The sequence below is a fragment of the Bombina bombina genome, chromosome 1 (assembly GCF_027579735.1).
Source record: "Bombina bombina isolate aBomBom1 chromosome 1, aBomBom1.pri, whole genome shotgun sequence".
In the NCBI taxonomy this organism is placed as follows: domain Eukaryota; kingdom Metazoa; phylum Chordata; class Amphibia; order Anura; family Bombinatoridae; genus Bombina; species Bombina bombina.
In genome coordinates, this window is record NC_069499.1 from 1,222,977,496 (window position 1) to 1,222,997,891 (window position 20,396).

General features: G+C 35.8%; 1 protein-coding gene across 1 annotated transcript in view; it reads right to left on the minus strand.

Moving 5' to 3' along the window:
- Positions 1-18,083, minus strand: part of DNAAF1 (dynein axonemal assembly factor 1) — a 66,823-nt gene extending 48,740 nt beyond the window's left edge. The window contains exons 1-9 of the mRNA XM_053700378.1: positions 17,992-18,083; positions 17,778-17,910; positions 8,414-8,489; positions 8,214-8,305; positions 7,701-7,922; positions 6,945-7,111; positions 5,496-5,617; positions 4,617-4,783; positions 1,988-2,230 (exon numbers count right to left, since the gene is read on the minus strand). Of these exons, the coding sequence (XP_053556353.1) occupies positions 1,988-2,230; positions 4,617-4,783; positions 5,496-5,617; positions 6,945-7,111; positions 7,701-7,922; positions 8,214-8,305; positions 8,414-8,489; positions 17,778-17,901 (1,213 nt within the window). The 5' untranslated portion in view covers positions 17,902-17,910; positions 17,992-18,083. The remainder of the gene's footprint in view (positions 1-1,987; positions 2,231-4,616; positions 4,784-5,495; positions 5,618-6,944; positions 7,112-7,700; positions 7,923-8,213; positions 8,306-8,413; positions 8,490-17,777; positions 17,911-17,991) is intronic.
- Between the last annotated feature and the right edge of the window lie 2,313 nt (positions 18,084-20,396).

Consider the following 20,396-nt stretch of genomic DNA (forward strand, 5'->3'; position numbering starts at 1 on the left):
AAATCTTGAAAAAAAAATTCTCTCTTATATTTAATTTATTTTCTTCTTTTTTTTTGTAATTAAATAATAATTATTTTTCATTCTAATAATTTGCCCGCGCACAAAGCCATTCCACCTGAATTTCAGTAATTGCCATCCAACAGGTCAGTCATATCCCAACAGTATTATAGTAATTGCCAGTAACATCAGTCATGGTTAGCTCACATGCATATTGAGAGCTTTCTGATATAAACTTAATTTATAACTCCAATGTCTGTCCATGATCATGAGTAGTTTGGAATTATTCCTAACTGGGGAGGTAACTTGGAAGTCTTGTGGTCCTTTTAAACATAATTCTTTTTTTCCCACTTTCTGCCAATCTGTTTCCAGATCAAAAGTTGTCACTCACCCTTCATCTGTCATTTGGAAGAATTCTCTCAGTTCTGTCATTCAGTTAGTTAATTCCAAAAAATTATTCTTAACAATGTGTAAATGTATACATAATGTAAACTTAGATATGGTTATACTAGTTATGTACAGTATGTGTGTATGTATGTGTGTATATATATATATATATATATATATATATATATATATATATATATATATATATATATATATATATATATATACACAAAACACAAAAAACCCAGCACTCACTAGCAGATTCACAGCAATGTTTAAAAGCAAAACTGGGGGAAGTCAGTTACATTTGGCGCCAAAGGATCAAGCCCAGGACCACGACAAGGTCTCCCCCTTCCTGGGACCCTAACCAGCACCCACACAATGCATACTTCCAAACAAACCAACTGGGAACTTCCCAGGGTGACACAGGCTTTTGTAACCTCCCCTATGTAAATACAAAACACAGGAATGGACCGCACTCACAGACTGGACTGGGTACACATCCTAAGCCACTGTTAACTCCACAGCCCTGAACACTGACAGACAGCTGCAAAGTTCCCAGCAACCCAGGCAGTTAACCCCCGAGCAACCTGGGTGTCAGGTCCGCAGGGGAGCATTACAATCATTAACACAAAACACAAAAAACCCAGCACTCACTAGCAGATTCACAGCAATGTTTAAAAGCAAAACTGGGGGAAGTCAGTTACATTTGGCGCCAAAGGATCAAGCCCAGGACCACGACAAGGTCTCCCCCTTCCTGGGACCCTAACCAGCACCCACACAATGCATACTTCCAAACAAACCAACTGGTCCTGGGCTTGATCCTTTGGCGCCAAATGTAACTGACTTCCCCCAGTTTTGCTTTTAAACATTGCTGTGAATCTGCTAGTGAGTGCTGGGTTTTTTGTGTTTTATGTTAATGATTGTAATGCTCCCCTGCGGACCTGACACCCAGGTTGCTCGGGGGTTAACTGCCTAGGTTGCTGGGAACTTTGCAGCTGTCTGTCAGTGTTCAGGGCTGTGGAGTTAACAGTGGCTTAGGATGTGTACCCAGTCCAGTCTGTGAGTGCGGTCCATTCCTGTGTTTTATATATATATATATATATATATATATATATATATATATATATATATATATATATTATATATATATAAATAAAAGTCTTGTAATTAGAAGGTATTTTATGTTCCTTCAATGAATTTAGCCAAGGGAAATACAAAAACTATGGTAATAGATAGGTGGAGTGTTTACAATTAAGGGGTCAAATTCAATCTTTCCGAAATTCTCCCTTGATATTGGAAAAACTGGATATTTCCAGTATAAAAATTGTGTTATTGTTCACATTGTAATATTTCTAATGTTGAAAAACACATATAAGGAGCAAAATTGAAATCAATCTCTAAGCTAGAAAGAGGGCAGAGAGGTTGGTTAGAGAGAGGGACATTGGAGTAAGTCACAAAGTTCATAAGAAGTATATTGAGAAACATAGAGAAGGCAGCTGGTGTTATAGTAGTATAAAAGCAGCATGGAAAATGGATAAAGTTGAACAAAGAAATTTCTATGACTTTATCTTTAGCTCTTTAAAGCTAGTCAGATGCTTACTTGGGGATGAAAATAAGTCATTCTTCTTAGCAAACTGTTTGCCCTGATGATCGTGGGTGTCTATTTGTGTAAAATGATCATCTCTACACTGAGTCTGCATGGGAGGATTAACAGGTGACTTATTCTCACTGTTGCCCTCACAAAGCTCCGAAGATTCCATTACAATCTCCTCTTCAGACTCTTCATTTGTGGCATTACTCTGTTCCCCCTCCAGTGTTTCAGTGCATTCTGGATGCAATTCTTCTACATGAAGAAGCAAAAAAGTCAGAAAGGCAGGGCATACTTCCGGTCATTAAGCTGTACTAAAGTAGATTTTAGAACATTGGTTTGATATAAACAATATTTTACACTATGTGCAAGCAATTCAGTTCACTTATAAGTCCTAAATTATTAAGGTAAAGTTACAATCGAAATGTCTATTTAAAGGGACACTAAACCTCTAAAAATGTAGCTTGCATTTAACAGTATGCATATTATACGTATTACAACGTGGGCCTTTTTACCTTTAAATATTTTTGGGTATTTGTTAAATACAGCTGGTGACTGCCCCAGCTCTGAAGATTTTATTTTATTTTTTGTTTTTATTTATTTTTTAACATTGAGAAGATGGTTAGTGCCCCAAAACAGATGCCGTACTACACCATAGACTCTAACATGAGCACTTATTTTCCCTTTGTTTTTGAGGATCCTACGAGTCTAAAAACTAGAAAACTTCAGAACTGGTCTTTTTCTGCAATTAAACAAACACACAGATGGGAGTACAAAGGTATTTAACTAACATTTAATAGAAAAATAGGCTAATATGTAATACTTACAAAATATATGCTGCTAAATGCATGCTTACAAATGTTACATTTAGTATCCCTGAAAGTTATCAAACCACAGAAAAGCATCACCGCCTTGATTTCTCCAGTTTCTAAATACTGTATATAATGCAGCTAAAGTTTACCTGCAAAACAGTTTCTTTTTTAACCCCAATTAAGACCTTTAATTTAGGCATAGTTTTGTTCGCAGCAAGCTCCCCCCTGGGCATTTCTATATATGGAAGGTGCTATCCAGGCCATAGCTTCTGCAGAATGCACTCGTGCACGGTAGGAGGCAGAGTCACATGGCACCTGACTAAAGCAGTGCACAGTATAATGCTAAAGCTTTCATAAAGTATGTCACATAATCCCCATGGAAATGAGCAAGCCTCTAGGCAACACACAATAGCAGTACCTGCTGTGCCACCTCACCCCCCCCCCGTGCTTGCATAAGTAATTATTCTCACGTGCACACTTTGTTATATGATAGCACAAGATTTGGACTAGGACACTGATAAGGGGGGTGGAGCAGGCTACACTTGGAAAAACTAAAGTTTAAGTAATTTTGTGGCTTTTTTTTTTCTTCCCTTTTTTTCACACACTGTTGACCCTTTTATAAAATGCACAAAAATCTAAAAGTTTTATGAAAGTGATAGCAGAGCCCCAGGACCATTTTGGCCCTGCAAAAATATAATAAAATGAAAACAACTGAAATGATGCACTTAAACAAAACAATAGAATCTCTGGCCCCCATTTCAATCCAATAAGAATAACTCTATGAAATAGAGTATAGTGGCTCCGGCTTTGTTTTCTAAGTTATTGGAAAAGCTGACATTCTTCAACAAAGAATAACAAGAGAACAAAGCACATTTGATAATAGAAGTAAATTGAAATTTTTTAAAAAATGAAAGAAAAATTTGGGGTTTAATGTCCCTTTAAACATAATTTAAAAAAAAAAAACCATATAAGAAACAGGGGTTTTATAGACTTTCAAGAAGGATTTTTAGACCTTCACAAACACAAAACATAGTAGCTAAAAACTCAGTGTTGATGATAAGGCAAGGCATGTATTGCCATTAAAAATCAGTTAAAGGGACACTGAACCCAAATTTTTTCTTTTGTGATTCAGATAGAGCATGCAATTTTAAGCAACTTTCTAATTTACTCCTATTATCAATTTTTCTTTGTTCTCTTGCTAACTTTATTTGCATCTAAGTTATTTTTTTGGTTCAACACTTCTTTATTGGTCAGTTGCTTAAAGGGACAGTCAACACTTCCGTTATTTGAGATAGAAATATAAGAACCGAAGATCAGCCTGCACTATACCCCTTCTGCCATGCCGCCTTGCTTCTGTAGTAATCACTTTCGCTAAATTGTCTAATACCGGATAAATATGGCAGCCGGACTCCCCCCACCGTTACGTAGCTGCCTTCTTCTTCAAATGATCATCAAATCAGAATCCAGTCCTCGGACAGAAATTGCACGCGCAGGCAGATCTTCGGTTCTTATATTTCTATCTCAAATAATGTTAACGGAAGTGTTGACTGTCCATTTAAAATTGCATGCTCTATCTGAATCACGAAAGAAAAAATTTGGGTTCAGTGTCCCTTTAATGACATTTGTACAATTAATAATGTCACGTTTTGGTTTTATAATTAATCATAGTGTAAAAGTGTAATCAAGAAATATTTTATTTGTGAACAAAAACTTTAACATAAAACATTATTAATTCATATTTGGAATGGGGGGCTCTGTTTATTCATACTTATATGCTCAGATCAGTGTGTGTTCAGGTGTTTTGCACTGTGGTATGTTTTCTTCAGTACCTGTCTCCTCTTTCTCTTTTTGTTTTCTCCTCTCTTCCGCCTTCTGCTTAATATCAGATAATGCATCAATACTATCTTGGATCTTCTTTCTTTCTCGTGTCTCCCATTTTTCTCTCTCCTCCCTCTCAGCTTCTCTGCCCCCTCTTGCCCAGGCTTCAGCACATGCTCTGAAAAATGGGTTTCCACAAATGATTCTCCCCCCCAGCTGCAGACCACAAACCCTAAACCTAACGTAATTTTGCGGCACGATACGGATAAATGATAATTATTATTATTATATAGTTTAGACAGTGCTAAACCTAGTGGAATTTTATTGTATAGTTTAGCCAGTGCATACAAACTACTTTCTTACAGATATATTGGCACACTATAAATGGGGAATGCAGAAATACACAAACTAGTAATGGAATTTTTCAATTAATAAATTACAGATTATCATTACTACTTGATTTTGTGTGTCATTGCCGGCTGAACATGATTTTATATATATATATATATATATATATATATTTTCTCAGCTCAAGGGGTTACTCAGAATTTACCTAAAACCCACCTAAAGTGGGTTGAATCAGGTCACCATCTACACATACTCTGGATAGAGAAATTAGATGCCCACAGAGTTGATAATGTAAGATTTGTCTAAATAAAATAATCATGTAATAGGGCAAGGAGCCGAATATGCATCAAAGAGATGATCAAGTTTTACTTCTCATGAGATTTAAATTTCAGTTTCCAGTTTGTGATATAGAAGCTTTCTAGTCTTGTTTAGTTATTTATTTAAGTAGTTACTTTTATTATATAATCTTGGGCTTGAGTTCTATAAAATGATTGAGTGTTCCTATAAATATTACATTTCTATATAGTACACCACAAATATACCTGTCTTTTGGAAAGACCGGCCTGTCATCCAGATAGGTCAACTCTTTTAACTGCACAGTGAGTGTCTTTCTGTAATTAGGAATCTTCTTAATGAGTTCATTTCCCATAAGGTTTAAGACACGCTGAGGGAGACAAGTAAGAGATAATATGTAGCTACAAAACATTACTGACAGATATCAATTATATTTCCTAACGCCAGATTCCCAAACATATTTATTTTCATACAATTGGCTAGCAATTGTTTATTTTAAAAGGAAAACATAACAACTATTACCTACATCATGGCTGATGATAAGGGTAGGTACCAGCGCTACGGAATTTGGCGCTGCTATACAAATAAATGATAATAATATTTAGAAAATGGATTAGATGAATCTAAGTTCTTTTGTAAACAAAAATAATATATCACTTATACTTCGCTTTTGTTCATTTTTAATATGTTTTATTTTAGAATAATTTTTCATTAAACAATAAATTAAAACAAAATAGCAAGTAAAAACGGTAGTTTAGTAGCAGGAATAATATCCATATGTACAGTTTATTAGTGTTACATAGTCATCTGGAAAGACAAAGAGGGATCTGGCCTTCCTCTTGATTCGAACTGCACTAAACTTGTATTTAGCTTAGAGTAGTTACTAATTACTTAAAGCAGTTCTGAGACAATCGGTACCTAGGTTTAAAATAGTATCTTTTATATAAGCATCTCTTTTATAAACTGCATCATGGTGTGCTTTTGTTATTTTTGATCACAAAAGAATGTATGATCTACAGAATAAAAGTATGGTCATTTGGTTTTCCAAATCTATACATAAATATTTATGTTTTAACTTTTTTGTAATGGATCTGGATTCCTACAACCTAAAGTTCGAAATAAAGTTTTGTTTTAAGAAATATTCTGTATGAAAAGTCTATAATTCCAAAGAAATAGAAATGATTATTACAAAATACAGTTCAGCTGGAATTCTGTAGAAACCCAAAATAAACATAAAAAATTTAATAGAATACACTCTGGGACAGTTAGAATTGGTGTTTTTAAACGTTTAAAGGGATATTATAGTGATTTAAAAATACAGTTGTATAACTAAGGCTTTTTAAAGAATGATTGCAATAGAAATACTTTCAATTCATAAGATCTCTTCATTTAAATAATTAGGTATCCTTTCCATTTTTTTTTAATAGCCATAGACACTCCTCTTATAGCACTTTACCACGGATTACAACCATATTAGAAATTGGATTGGCTATGGGTACCTGCATTATGACCCCTGGATTTTCACAAGGGACATCATGTTAATGTAATAAAATATATATTAATATTTTTAATTGATGTCATAATTCTTTAAAGAGTATGAAAAAAACTTTTGACTGAAAAAGGCTTCTGAAGAAAGCACTATTTCCATTAGGTGCCATTTAAAATGTTTGTCTATAGATAATTCTGTCATAACATACCAAGTTTGGCATCTTCTGAAGAATGTTGATTACTTCCGGGTCACCCAGTTTATTATGGGATAAATCCAGAACACTGATACTGGGACAATCCTCTAAGTGCTTTACATCTTCAACTTTCTGCAGCTGGTTGTGTGCAATCTGCAGGGTGGTCAGTACTGGTAGAGAAGCTGGAAAGCAGAGAAAATAAATATATATATATATATATATATATATATATATATATATATATATCAGTATAGGTTGTGAAATTCCAATAACTCCATACCAATATTACAATGATTTATAACAATAAAATATTATATATAAGATGTACATATAAGCAATATTGCACAATGTCTGGCTGCTACTAGAAACCTGCCAATTTTGAGAATGTATTCCCCAATAAAGATTCTATGATCACTTAGATATTTGCACTATTACAGGACTTGAAGGTTTCACAAGTCCACTAGTCCTGGACAAGTAAAAATATTTGTTGCTATCTTTAACACTAAACCCCCCCCCCCCCCCCAGGCTAGTAGCTTTTAACCTTTGAATAGTAATCTATAGTAACCTCTCTAGCCATAAAATGGTGGTTGTGTATCTTCAGGGTGTTTAACCATTGGTTTTAAACTAGTAAACTCTTTCAGTTGAATAGTTTTGATTGTTAACTTTAATTGTACTCTTCAACCTGTGTTCAACATTGTTTTACCAAGAATTTTTGTTATGATCTTCATCTGACTTTTGTTTTGTATTTACAATAGTGAAATAACCACTTACACAAGTTTTCTATGGTCTTGATATAGTTGTTGGATAGGTTTAAAGAGTCCAGCTTTTGAAGATTTTCAAGGTTCTCAATTTTGTTGATCATGTTCTGATGCAGAAAAAGACATCTGAGCTCCAACTGAGCTTCTAAATTCTCAATCTTCTGTAAACCATTACACTCTAGCCAGAGACATCTCAATCCTGTATATTCATCTAGATTTTCAATATGCATGAACCCTTAATGAAGATACAAATTAAAAATAAATGTGTAAATAAAATGAATTCTTATTACATGTGTGATATCAATAAAGAAGAATATGATGAATCCAATGTTATGTCCTATGTGATCTTGCCCTCAAATACTGACAACAATGAATGGTACACTTGAGATATTTTGCTTATTTTATTATTTGTTCTTTCTTTACCTTGTTCTTCCCAGATGTCCGAAAAATAACAAAACCATTAAAGAAAATTAGTTAAATCTATATAGAGCAAAGTCATTCCACCTTAGCATCACATGTTACGTACCTTTGTAGTGTAGGTAAAGTGTGTCATTTAAATATGGTGTCACATATAATTTTTGCTGTTTGCAGAGATCTCGCAAAAACTTTTTGGTCATCCTAAACCAACATCAAAATAAATAAATAAATATGTAATCAATAAATAAACATATTTTCTCTCGAGTCAATGCCATAATTCCATCATAACAAAATGTAATTGTCACTTACCTGATCCCGTTTTCCTTTTCCCCTGATGTGCTAGGTTGGCTCTTTAAAGTCACATGATCTTTATTTTCTGTGTATGCTGGTTTAAGTTTTTATAGAGGAAAAGACACATACAAATTAAAAAAAAATATTTCTTTATACACAAAGAAGACTGCAGAGCAATTGAAAAAAAAAAAGTCTTATCTATTTGTATGTACTCCCTGGAATAACCATGATGACCAGTCTGAAGAGGTAGCTTACAAGTCAGGCAGCATTTATTTACATGGAGATAGCTTTTATAAAGTCTACCTTGTCCCTGCATCTTGTATAGAATAGCAGTCTCTAGTTTGCCTGGAGAAGACTAATTAATTAGAAAGTGTCTTAAAATTGCCTGCTCTATCTGAATCATGAAATAAAATATTTGGGTTCAGTATCCCTATGAAGTTTGCTGGGGTGAGTGAATTTGGCAGGGAGCAGGAGGGACACTTTAAAAATTAAATTCTGCAGCCAGTAGAAATGAGATTACTCTGCTTTCAGCGTATAGTATTTAGAATTGTCTCTATTTTCATTTACATGTGTTTTTATTATAGAGTAATACATGTATTTCTTATTTAGATACAATCTTGCCATCTTTCAGTTTGTGAGATAAATCTTTGAGTTCTACTGGAGAATACACCAGAATTTGGAGAGAAATTTCAACTACATTCATGGAACTCACTAGCAGAGGAGGGAAGCTCATTTTACAATAAGGCTAAAAACACACTTCGAATTTTTTTTATTATAATGATACAAATACAAATTTCACTGCACTTTTTGTATATGCAGTGTAGTTTTATTACAATTCCTACTGTGTACCTGCGTAATGTTAATACATATTTGAAATTTCCCATAAAATATGACTTTTGCAGAATAATCTTGTCATGATTTTTATTGAGAGTAACCAAAACATTCTTTTACTGCATAGTTTAATTTCAATACTTCATTTATTTGTTTGATACGACTTTTAAATTATAGTTTTTATGTGATCCCTATTGCAATATATGCATCGACTTCACATAGGAAAAAGCAGGGAACACCCCTTTGCGACACACATTGTTTTCAAGGTAAAAACTGCCTTTAGGAATAAAGATGGGCTTCTTAGTAGTGATGAGATTTCTTTAAAAAATCCCATAAGCCCAGAAAGCTTTAGATGATTGGTGTCTCATTAAAGGGACATAATACTCATATGCTAAATCACTTGAAACTGATGCAGTATAACTGTAAAAAGCCGACAGGAAAATATCACCTGAGCATCTCTATGTAAAAAAGGAAGATATTTTACCTCACAATCTCCTCAGCTCAGCAGAGTAAGTTCTGTGTAAAAAGTTATACTTCACCTGCTCCCAACTGCAGGTAAAAAAAAAAAAGAAGAAATGAACAGCAGCCAATCAGCATCAGCAGGGCTGAGGTCATGTACTCTTACTGTGATCTCATGAGATTTGACTTAACTCTCATGAGCTTCCTTTACCTGATTGGTGAAATAATATGAGAGTTCACAAGGCTCATCCTTTCAGCTGTCCCAGGACAGACACACTAAAATGCTGCTTAGAAATCCTTTACAATGGGAGGTGGCTACTGAGGAACTTTTGAGGTAAAATATCTTTCTTTTTTACATAGAGATGTTCAGGAGATATTTTCTAGTCAGCTTTTTACAGCTATGCTGCATCACTTTCAAGTGTTTAAACATTTGGGTATTATGGCCCTTTAATATTAAGGGACTTCTTCATATACTGAACAACATTAGTGTACAGGGAGTGCAGTATTATTAGGCAAATGAGTATTTTGACCACATCATCCTCTTTATGCATGTTGTCTTACTCCAAGCTGTATAGGCTCGAAAGCCTACTACCAATTAAGCATATTAGGTGATGTGCATCTCTGTAATGAGAAGGGGTGTGGTCTAATGACATCAACAACCTATATCAGGTGTGCATAATTATTAGGCAACTCCCTTTCCTTTGGCAAAATGGGTCAAAAGAAGGACTTGACAGGCTCAGAAAAGTCAAAAATAGTGAGATATCTTGCAGAGGGATGCAGCACTCTTAAAATTGCAAAGCTTCTGAAGCGTGATCATCGAACAATCAAGCGTTTCATTCAAAATAGTCAACAGGGTCGCAAGAAGCGTGTGGAAAAACCGAGGCGCAAAATAACTGCCCATGAACTGAGAAAAGTCAAGCGTGCAGCTGCCAAGATGCCACTTGCCACCAGTTTGGCCATATTTCAGAGCTGCAACATCACTGGAGTGCCCAAAAGCACAAGGTGTGCAATACTCAGAGACATGGCCAAGGTAAGAAAGGCTGAAAGACGACCACCACTGAACAAGACACACAAGCTGAAACGTCAAGACTGGGCCAAGAAATATCTCAAGACTGATTTTTCTAAGGTTTTATGGACTGATGAAATGAGAGAGAGTCTTGATAGGCCAGATGGATGGGCCCGTGGCTGGATTGGTAAAGGGCAGAGAGCTCCAGTCCGACTCAGACGCCAGCAAGGTGGAGGTGGAGTACTGGTTTGGGCTGGTATCATCAAAGATGAGCTTGTGGGGCCTTTTCGGGTTGAGGATGGAGTCAAGCTCAACTCCCAGCCCTACTGCCAGTTTCTGGAAGACACCTTCTTCAAGCAGTGGTACAGGAAGAAGTCTGCATCCTTCAAGAAAAACATGATTTTCATGCAGGACAATGCTCCATCACACGCGTCCAAGTACTCTACAGCGTGGCTGGCAAGAAAGGGTATAAAAGAAGAAAATCTAATGACATGGCCTCCTTGTTCACCTGATCTGAACCCCATTGAGAACCTGTGATCCATCATCAAATGTGAGATTTACAAGGAGGGAAAACAGTACACCTCTCTGAACAGTGTCTGGGAGGCTGTGGTTGCTGCTGCACGCAATGTTGATGGTGAACAGATCAAAACACTGACAGAATCCATGGATGGCAGGCTTTTGAGTGTCCTTGCAAAGAAAGGTGGCTATATTGGTCACTGATTTGTTTTTGTTTTGTTTTTGAATGTCAGAAATGTATATTTGTGAATGTTGAGATGTTATATTGGTTTCACTGGTAAAAATAAATAATTGAAATGGGTATATATTTGTTTTTTGTTAAGTTGCCTAATAATTATGCACAGTAATAGTCACCTGCACACACAGATATCCCCCTAAAATAGCTATAACTAAAAACAAACTAAAACCTACTTCCAAAACTATTCAGCTTTGATATTAATGAGTTTTTTGGGTTCATTGAGAACATGGTTGTTGTTCAATAATAAAATTAATCCTCAAAAATACAACTTGCCTAATAATTCTGCACTCCCTGTATGTAGGCAGAGGGTAAAAGGGGCTGTTGCGTGTCTCACTCGCTTATGAAAAATGTAAAATATTAAGACGATTGTTTAATTTTATAAATATCAGCACCAGTGCCAATTCTTGAGCCTCTATTTTTCTCTGGTACAGTGAATTTGTAGAGCTCATGATTATAGAGACAAATGTATTTGTGTTTCAATAAAAAAAAGAATGTGTAAATTAGTTTTTTTGCCATTTCAAGTGAATAAAAAATAGCACTGTAGTCCCACAAATGGGTCATTAATCTATATATCAAGATTGATGGGTTGGTGTCTCATAATTTTCTGCTGATTTTTCCTACATTTCTAATTTTAAATCCCCTTTTTCTGCCTATTCACCTCTCTTGCCCTTACTAGAGCAAAGGATATGTAAAAAGGGACTTTCTTGAAAATTTAAAGAATGAAACACAGAACTGTTCTTCTGTGATTCAGACAGAGCATAATATTTTTTTAAAAATTAAATTTTTTCAATTGAATTCTAATATCAAATTTGCTTCTTTCCCATGATGTTCTGTGTGGAAGAGATACCTAGGTAGGCATCTGTAACACTACATGGCAGGAAATAGTGCTGCCATCTAGTGCTCTTGCAAATGGATGACATTCTTCCAAAATTGCTGCCATATAGTGCTCCAGAAATGAGCCGGCTCCGGAGCATACGTCCCTGCTTTTAAACAAAGATACCAAGAGAATAAAGACAAATTGATAATAGCAGAAAATTAGAAAGTTATTTAAAATCACATGCTCGAAAACATGAAAGAAAACATTTGGGTTTCATATCCCTTTAATGGGATATCCCTTTTTAAACAGCCGCTGTATAATAAAATGTCCTTTAAAACTTACAGGAGGTGCCTGCCAGTCAAAAGACTAGGGGACAGCACAAGAGGCATCTTTTAATGAAATACATAGACTAACTAAAAAAATAATTGTGAATTTACTCCTATTATCCATTTTTCTTTGTTCTCTTGGTATTTTTATTTGAAAACTTAGGAATATAAGCTTACGAGCCGGCCTAACTTTGGTTCAACACCTGAGTAGCGCTTGCTGATTGGTGCCTCGTAAGCTTTCATTCCTGCTTTTTCAAATAAAGATACCAAGAGAACAAAGAAAAATTGAAAATAGGAGTAAATTAGAAAGTTGCTTAAAATTGCACGCTCTATCTGTATCCCTTTAACTCTCCAGCAAGCTTCATTACTGTAAGTGGGAGACATCTCACAGCTGGTAGGGACATTCCCTCTTGTTGTAGATAATTCCCTAAGGGCAGCCCCTGTGAGTATCAGGGTGGTTTTTCACATCTGATCCAGCGAATATTAGATAATGCAGCCCATGGTTCTTAAAATTTTCTATCAAGTTTATGAAAGAGCCGATTGTTTAAAATATGTTTTTTTTTTGTAAATCACAGTTTTTTATTGAGGTTATTAGCAATACATCATTCATTACATGACAACATATATATTAATTCTGCAGACATATGCCACCATGGATGATCTCTGCAACACACAATGTATAAAGAATATCATACCATTTCTAGAGATAGTTAAGTCTACACAAAAAATAAAAACAAAAGAGAGAATATATACATAATAATGAAACCTCTTTTTCTTTAGCTATGTTCCTCATCTGCTTGAAGTAATGCTCTTGAACCTGTCAAGGCTAATGATATAGGAAAGAGGAATGATAGTAATAACCATAGCTGTGAGTAGAAATATATTGGACATTCTTGTAACATATACATCCTATAGTATGGTAAACTAAATATAACATGCAGATGTAAGGAAAACTTATAACAATATATCAGCAATTGCGGATAAATACCGCTGATTTGTTCACTTGCAATAAGGGTGAACCCTGATGGGGGGGGGCGGAGCCATGTGGGATACCTGGATAGTGGCATGTTACAGGCGAGACCATCAATATACTAGTTTCTGGTCATAGGTTTTCAGGTTATAGATGAGAAAAATGGCATAGCTGGCTGACTAGTTAACAGATCTCTAATAAGTCCATTAGTTTCATGGCACAATTAGCTACGCTGAGATAATACTCCTGAACCTAAGCTGTTTTTGTATATGGTTAAAGAAGGAATGAGCATTAGCAGAACCGTAATTATGCATGGGGACCACAGTATAATATACCTATTTAGGACAGCAATGACACAGGGCATGTTAGCCGATTGCAGGCAGGAAAACACCCAGGGACATAGGAGAGTAAGCGTATTAAAGTACATGGCTCAGTCTAATAGCATAGACACTAATGCCTACATTACATAACGAACATCCCCTATACAATAAACATCAAAATAGAACAATAAGAAAAATATCAGGCTCGATGAACATGCTTAACATAAAAGAAAAAAGAGACAGAAAAAACCTGTAATTTGGCCATGTGATGTGTAAAGCTAAACAATACTGGAGTATAAATTTTTAAATGGACATTATCTTTTATGAACCATTATTGAGGGCTCTATAATGTGGGATACCATCCAGATACCTCTGTGTTAAGTGTCTCTTATATGTGCCACATAGGCAAGCAGAAATATATAGTAACAGGAACTCTGTAAAAATATACACAGTGCTTGCCTTAAATATGGCTATTTTAGGTGTTTAAATAACTTGTGAAGGGGATGGCAGGCTTGGTTTTCTATACTTTCAAATATGCATGTGGGCAAATACATCCCTACGGAACCAAAGGCAAACGCCTGAGGTACCTAACTAAAAGACATGAGGCATATAAAAAATAACAGCTTACAAATGACAAAATACATGTATTACATTTTCCTGTAGATATTGGTAGTGCACAGCTTACCCATCACAAAGATATAACTAGTGTCAAATATAATGTAGTGAAAGGTCACAAATCTGGTAGCCCACTAGGTTCTATAGCACCTATAAATATCGCCACATCTACTGGCCCGGCCGTAGCCAGCAGGACAGGCTTAGATTAACATACTGAACCCCTAGACCCCAGATTTAAGTGATTTAGTCAGAGGTTCCCCTGTGTTTTGGGTTATGTCAGCAGAACTAGTATAAACCTCCGAAAATATGTGTGAAACAACCCTTGAGTACTGGCTAGGTTCATAAAACAACGATTAACAGTAGCACAGATAGAACTGTCAAAATATAGGTAAGAACTATACAGATTTCAGAGGCATAGCATGACCTTATCCTGTAAAAGAATTCCTCTGACCAAACATACTTATTTTGATACTTATATACATGGTGAACATTACAAACAGCAGTAGTTTAACTCTTAATAATATCATAAATTATCAGACCATATAAGCTGAGATTGAAGCTACTAGGAGATATGGAATTATCACAATATACATAACCAGTGATGCAACAATATATGAAGATCCATACAGATACCAAGAGGTATTTAACTTTATATTTTAAACCACAATTTTAAACGAGAGTCGACAGGAGCGTCAATACTCATAGCCCACATGGCTACCGGAGCAGTAGTAGGTGTCTACAGTTATAAGGTAGGTGAAGGGGAAACTCATAAAAGTCAAGGGCCTTTCTCTTCCTCGCTGCCGGGGGCCTTCCCATTCTAGCCAATGCCAACTGCACAAAAGGAGCAGTAGTAGGGATAATCAAAGTTCCATACGTAAGTCAGGGGTAACGTATAATTAGGCAAAAGGTGTTGGATAAAGGCATAGTCCCCCTCTAGGCAAAGCTGTGAACTTACTTCTGGGCCGGTGTCTCGCATTGGCTTATATGTGCATGTCCCTGCTTTTTTCTTATGTGGATGCAGAGGACCGGACCTTATGTGATCTCCCTGAGTGTGAATTTGCATATTGTCTCCAATTGTGACATGGTGCGCTGGCCACATAAGCTCCTCCAGACTCCTGAATATGAGGGATAAGCTCCGTCGTCTAGGTCCCACGTGGATGACCCACCGTGTAAGCGTGTACTTAGGTTTCTGCCCCCCTGAGCCCATCGCTTCCTTTGGAGCAGAGCCGCTGGAAAGCTGAGTAGGTCCTGCAGGGACACTAAGTGTATCAACACTAGGGACAGCCGTAGTCTCCGCTGTCATTGCCACTCGTGGAAGGGGTTGGTCTATGTGCATCGGAAGTTTTATAATACACCGCCCGGCTTGCGGCGGTATCTCCTGTCGCTCCATGACGATTCTTAAGCTGTCCGATATGTCCTGGAAAACGATTGATACTTGTGAGCTTAGCTGCCGCAAAGCCTCGCGGATATCCGAAGTTTCCACCTCCATACTCAATGCTGGGATTGTAGTAGGTCCCAAAGGCCTAGATGGTTCCCAACTAGCACTGGGGGTCCAAGGGAAAAACTAAAATAAAAGTAAAGTTAGGAGTTCTGCTAATAATGTAAAGGTAGCCCAACAGGTACAGAGTTAGTTTTGGAGTAAATTTGTAGAAGATTGGTCCCAGTTTATCATTATATTAGGCCCATATTTGCAGGAGCTCTAAAAAGCACGTCTAGTCTGTATGGCTGTTGGCTCCGCCCCCCCCTAAAATATGTTTTTGATTATAAAATGTTAAAAAGGGACAGTGAAGTCAAAACTAAACTTAAATGGATTGGATAAAGCACGAACTTGTAAACAACTTTCCAATGTACTTCTATTCTTATGTTCCTTAGTTCTCTTTGTTTCATTTGTTACAAACAATCCTAGGTGAGCTCAGGAGAGCGCACGTCTTTAACCCTAATCTGTACAAATTGAAATCCCGCAATCATTCATGCGATTGCATGATTTCAATGATGGGATCAGGTCAGGGGGTGTGCCTATGACACTAAGCTCGCCCTCCAGGCCGCGATCCAATTCAGAATGTTTCCAACAATGCTTATAGCAATTATACATAGTTGCATACACTGCTGCCATAGAATGCAAACGATGTGTATTCTCCTGAACTCCTATCACCCTATCTAGGTTTACTCTTCAACATAGGGTAACAAAGGAAATGTGATAATCCCGGGATTCTCCTGCTCATTGACTGATAGAGACAACTCACTCCCACATAAAAAGTTGATTTACCCTTTTTCAAACAAAACACTGTAATTCATTTTGAAACATTTACCTTTAAAATTAACAGATATTATACAGGTAGCCCTCAGTTTACGCCGGGGTTAGGTTCCAGAAGGAATGGTTGTAAATCGAAACCGTTGTAAATTGAAACCCAGTTTATAATGTAAGTGAATAGGAAATGAGGGAGATAGGTTCCAGGCCCCTCTCAAAATTGTCATAAGTAACACCTAATACATTATTTTTAAAGCTTTGAAATGAAGAGTTTAAATGCTAAACAGCATTATAAACCTAATAAAATAATCACACAACACAGAATATTTAATTAAACTTAAATGAACAAAAACATTTGCTAAACAGCATTATAAACCTAATAGAATAATCACACAACATAGACTTCACTTGCATTTTTCTGCAAACAGTTCTTTCTATTCATTCCAATCTGGACTGATTTATAGACAGGAAGATCTTGTTCCTTTGAAATCTGCTCGATAGCTCAGGTCTGTTTAAACTGATTAATTTCAGCTTGCTTGGCTTTGCTGCAACACAAGTGGACAGCTCCACCTACTGGCTATTTTATAAATGCACTGCTTCTCAATGCTTTTCAATAGCAGTCAAGTGACTGGAAAAAAAAGTTGTTATTCTGAAACGGTGTAAATTTAACCGTTGTAAAACGAGGGCCATCTGTATTTGAGAATCATGCTATTTTAAGCAAAGTCAACTTCATTAAAACTGTTTTCAATAAAACTGCTATGCAATGTTGCCCAGCAACAACTGATAGTGACAGCATATAGTTTCTCCGTAGTAAAATTAAGTGTTTCTTTAGTGATTAGTTAACTCTCAAAACCATTGATACAAATGTCTCCAATTTCTATATGACCCTATACAGTTTGTTAATTAATTAGAAGCAAAACTTACATTTTATCACTACACATTATTGGTTAAACTAAAACAGGTTCCCCATACCAGCTGTCTCTTGCAAGTCTGATACTATGACTGGGGGGTTCAGTTACAGTTTAGCACTCTATACCTGGAGCTGATTCCTGTGCAGTGTGACAATCTGTGTTTGGATTTTCCCCTATTTCTTCACTCGGTAGCACACTCTCTTCTGCGTTTACTTCTATTTGGACCGAGTCTTCCTTTTTTTGCTGCATTTCAATTACCTATGAATTGAATGAATGACATTAGAGATATATTGTATAACCTACAGATAGCCCTAGACAGAACTTATATTTGACGCTTACCTTTTTCCGGTACTTCCTACTGAAATAAACTTTAGCAGTATTTCAGCAGCTCAGCGCGTCTACTGTAACCAAGGTAACCAGCGCTACCTTTCCCAGCAAGCACCGCTTCGACAGCTTCCTGTACACTTTTTAATAAACGTTTGTGCGTTTAGTCTGTAACGAAAACGAACTGTGACTCTGATTGGTGGAGGAAGTGTTATCAGGCGCGCTGATAAACTTACATGTTAATGGAATTGAACTCGTTGGTTTAGGTTTAAAATGATTGGGATTACAGAATAATGTTCTGTAACTATGCGTTTCAACACTCCTAGAGTCAAATGGTTAATCTGATTACCTGAGACTACAAACAATTGGATATGCAGAAATGACACAGTTTTATTGTTAGTTACGAATATAGTCTGTATCAAAGACGATAGAGACTAAAAGAGTGCACTTGGGTAGCACTTCTGTTCCATGAAAATAACATAAAGATTTATATAGACCTTAAACAACCACTGTAGGTCAAAGGGTTGAAAGAAAAATTTAAAACATAACTTTTATTAACTTAACAATCAATAAAAGATGTATTGTGTGAGTGTGTGCACTTTAAAAACACATAGCAACTTTTACAGATAATGGACGTGGCCCTGAATATTAGATAAGTAAATTTCCTTGGACTGGAGATATTCTTTGAATTTATGTATATGTTGGATTGGTAATATACATCTATCCAGTGGCTAGTTGGCTTGTGTCTTTCAATATTATACACCACTTTGGGATTCAAACTTCCCACAAATTGTTAATAGTGTATCAAGTTGAGCAACCGTATAAGAGAAATAAATATATGGTTTGTATCTGTGTGATACACTGGTAATTAATATCCTGGTTTGTGTTTATTATTTACACTGTTAGGATAAATAGTCTCTATATAGAGATAATTCACACATTCAGTTACATTACTGGTTCTTAATCATTATAAATTCTATATACAGATTGCAATCACTATTAACATTTCCGTTACAGTTGTGTTATTTATGTATACATTTATTACTGGTATAAATTTATTTCACTGTTCCATTTTCTCGTTCAATGGAATAACAGGAATTTTGTATTTATATATACGATTATTACTAGTATAAATTTATTTCACTGTTCCATTTTCTCGTTCAATGTAATAACAGGATAGTACAAATTGCTTTAGTCTAAGTTGGTAAATATTGTATACTTAAACACTTGTTACACCAAAGTTTTTAGTATGGCTTAAATTGATGTATGTCATATATAAGTGCTTGGTGTACTTTTAACACATTTTGTTTTGTAAATTTGCAGTTTGTATTTTGATCTTTAGTGGTGTTGATAGTTTACCACTGCTAACCTCAAGTGGTTTATGCTTTATAGTAAAGGTAATCGGGCTTTATCTATTTCTGCTATATTGGTCGCCTAGCAGGTTAATTAAATATTGTTGTTACACATGTGATCATATGTGGTTAAAGCGTTGCTTTAGAATACGGCTGACATAACATATAGTATAGTGCTGGAGATGTAATAATTCAGACAGTCTGTATAAGTCAATATAATGTTTATATACTCTCTCAATGGTTTACCACTATGATAAGTTGCATATATTATATAAGCTGCATAGTTTCCAAATGTTTGTATATATGTGTTTATTGGTCGTACTTATTATGCAGTTTGTAACAACACATATCTTAAGTCTGTTCTTAGTTGGATACCTATAATCTTGTTTATCGCAGTGTAAACTAGAGAGACTAATCTACACACTAAGTCACTATTGTTAGTAATTACCACAGAGTTATTCGTCTTTGATTTTCTAAAGCAACCGTAAAGGTTTACTGCTGGTTATAGCGTTGTAATATTAGAGGCATATCTGAGAGGATTTGTGTTATCCCGGTGAGCTTTAACACTGTTAGTGTGAGCGTTTGCCTTTTATAGCCCTATGATGTTAGCAACAGATTTTTTGGAATATATATTACATAACAACCAGTATAGGCGGCCAGCAGTGTTAGCATTTATATTGTTAACAGGTAGTGTGCCATTAACACTCGCTACTGATAAACCGCTATAGATTTAAGTTAGAAACACATAATTATTTGGATATATGTAATAGCGGTCTGATGCAATGGTTGACGATTGTTTGTCACAGTGTAAACTAGAGAAACTAATCTACACACTAAGTCACTGTTGTTTGTAATTACCAAAGAGCTTTTCGTCTTTAATTTTCTAAAGCAACCATGAGGGTTTACTAGTTGTTATAGCGTGATAATATTTAAGGCATATCTGGGAGGATTTATATTATCCCGGTGAGCTTTAACACTGTTAGTGTGAGCGTCTGCCTTTTATAACCCTATGATGTTAACAACAGATTTTTGGAATATATATCATGACAACCAGTATAGGCGGCCAAC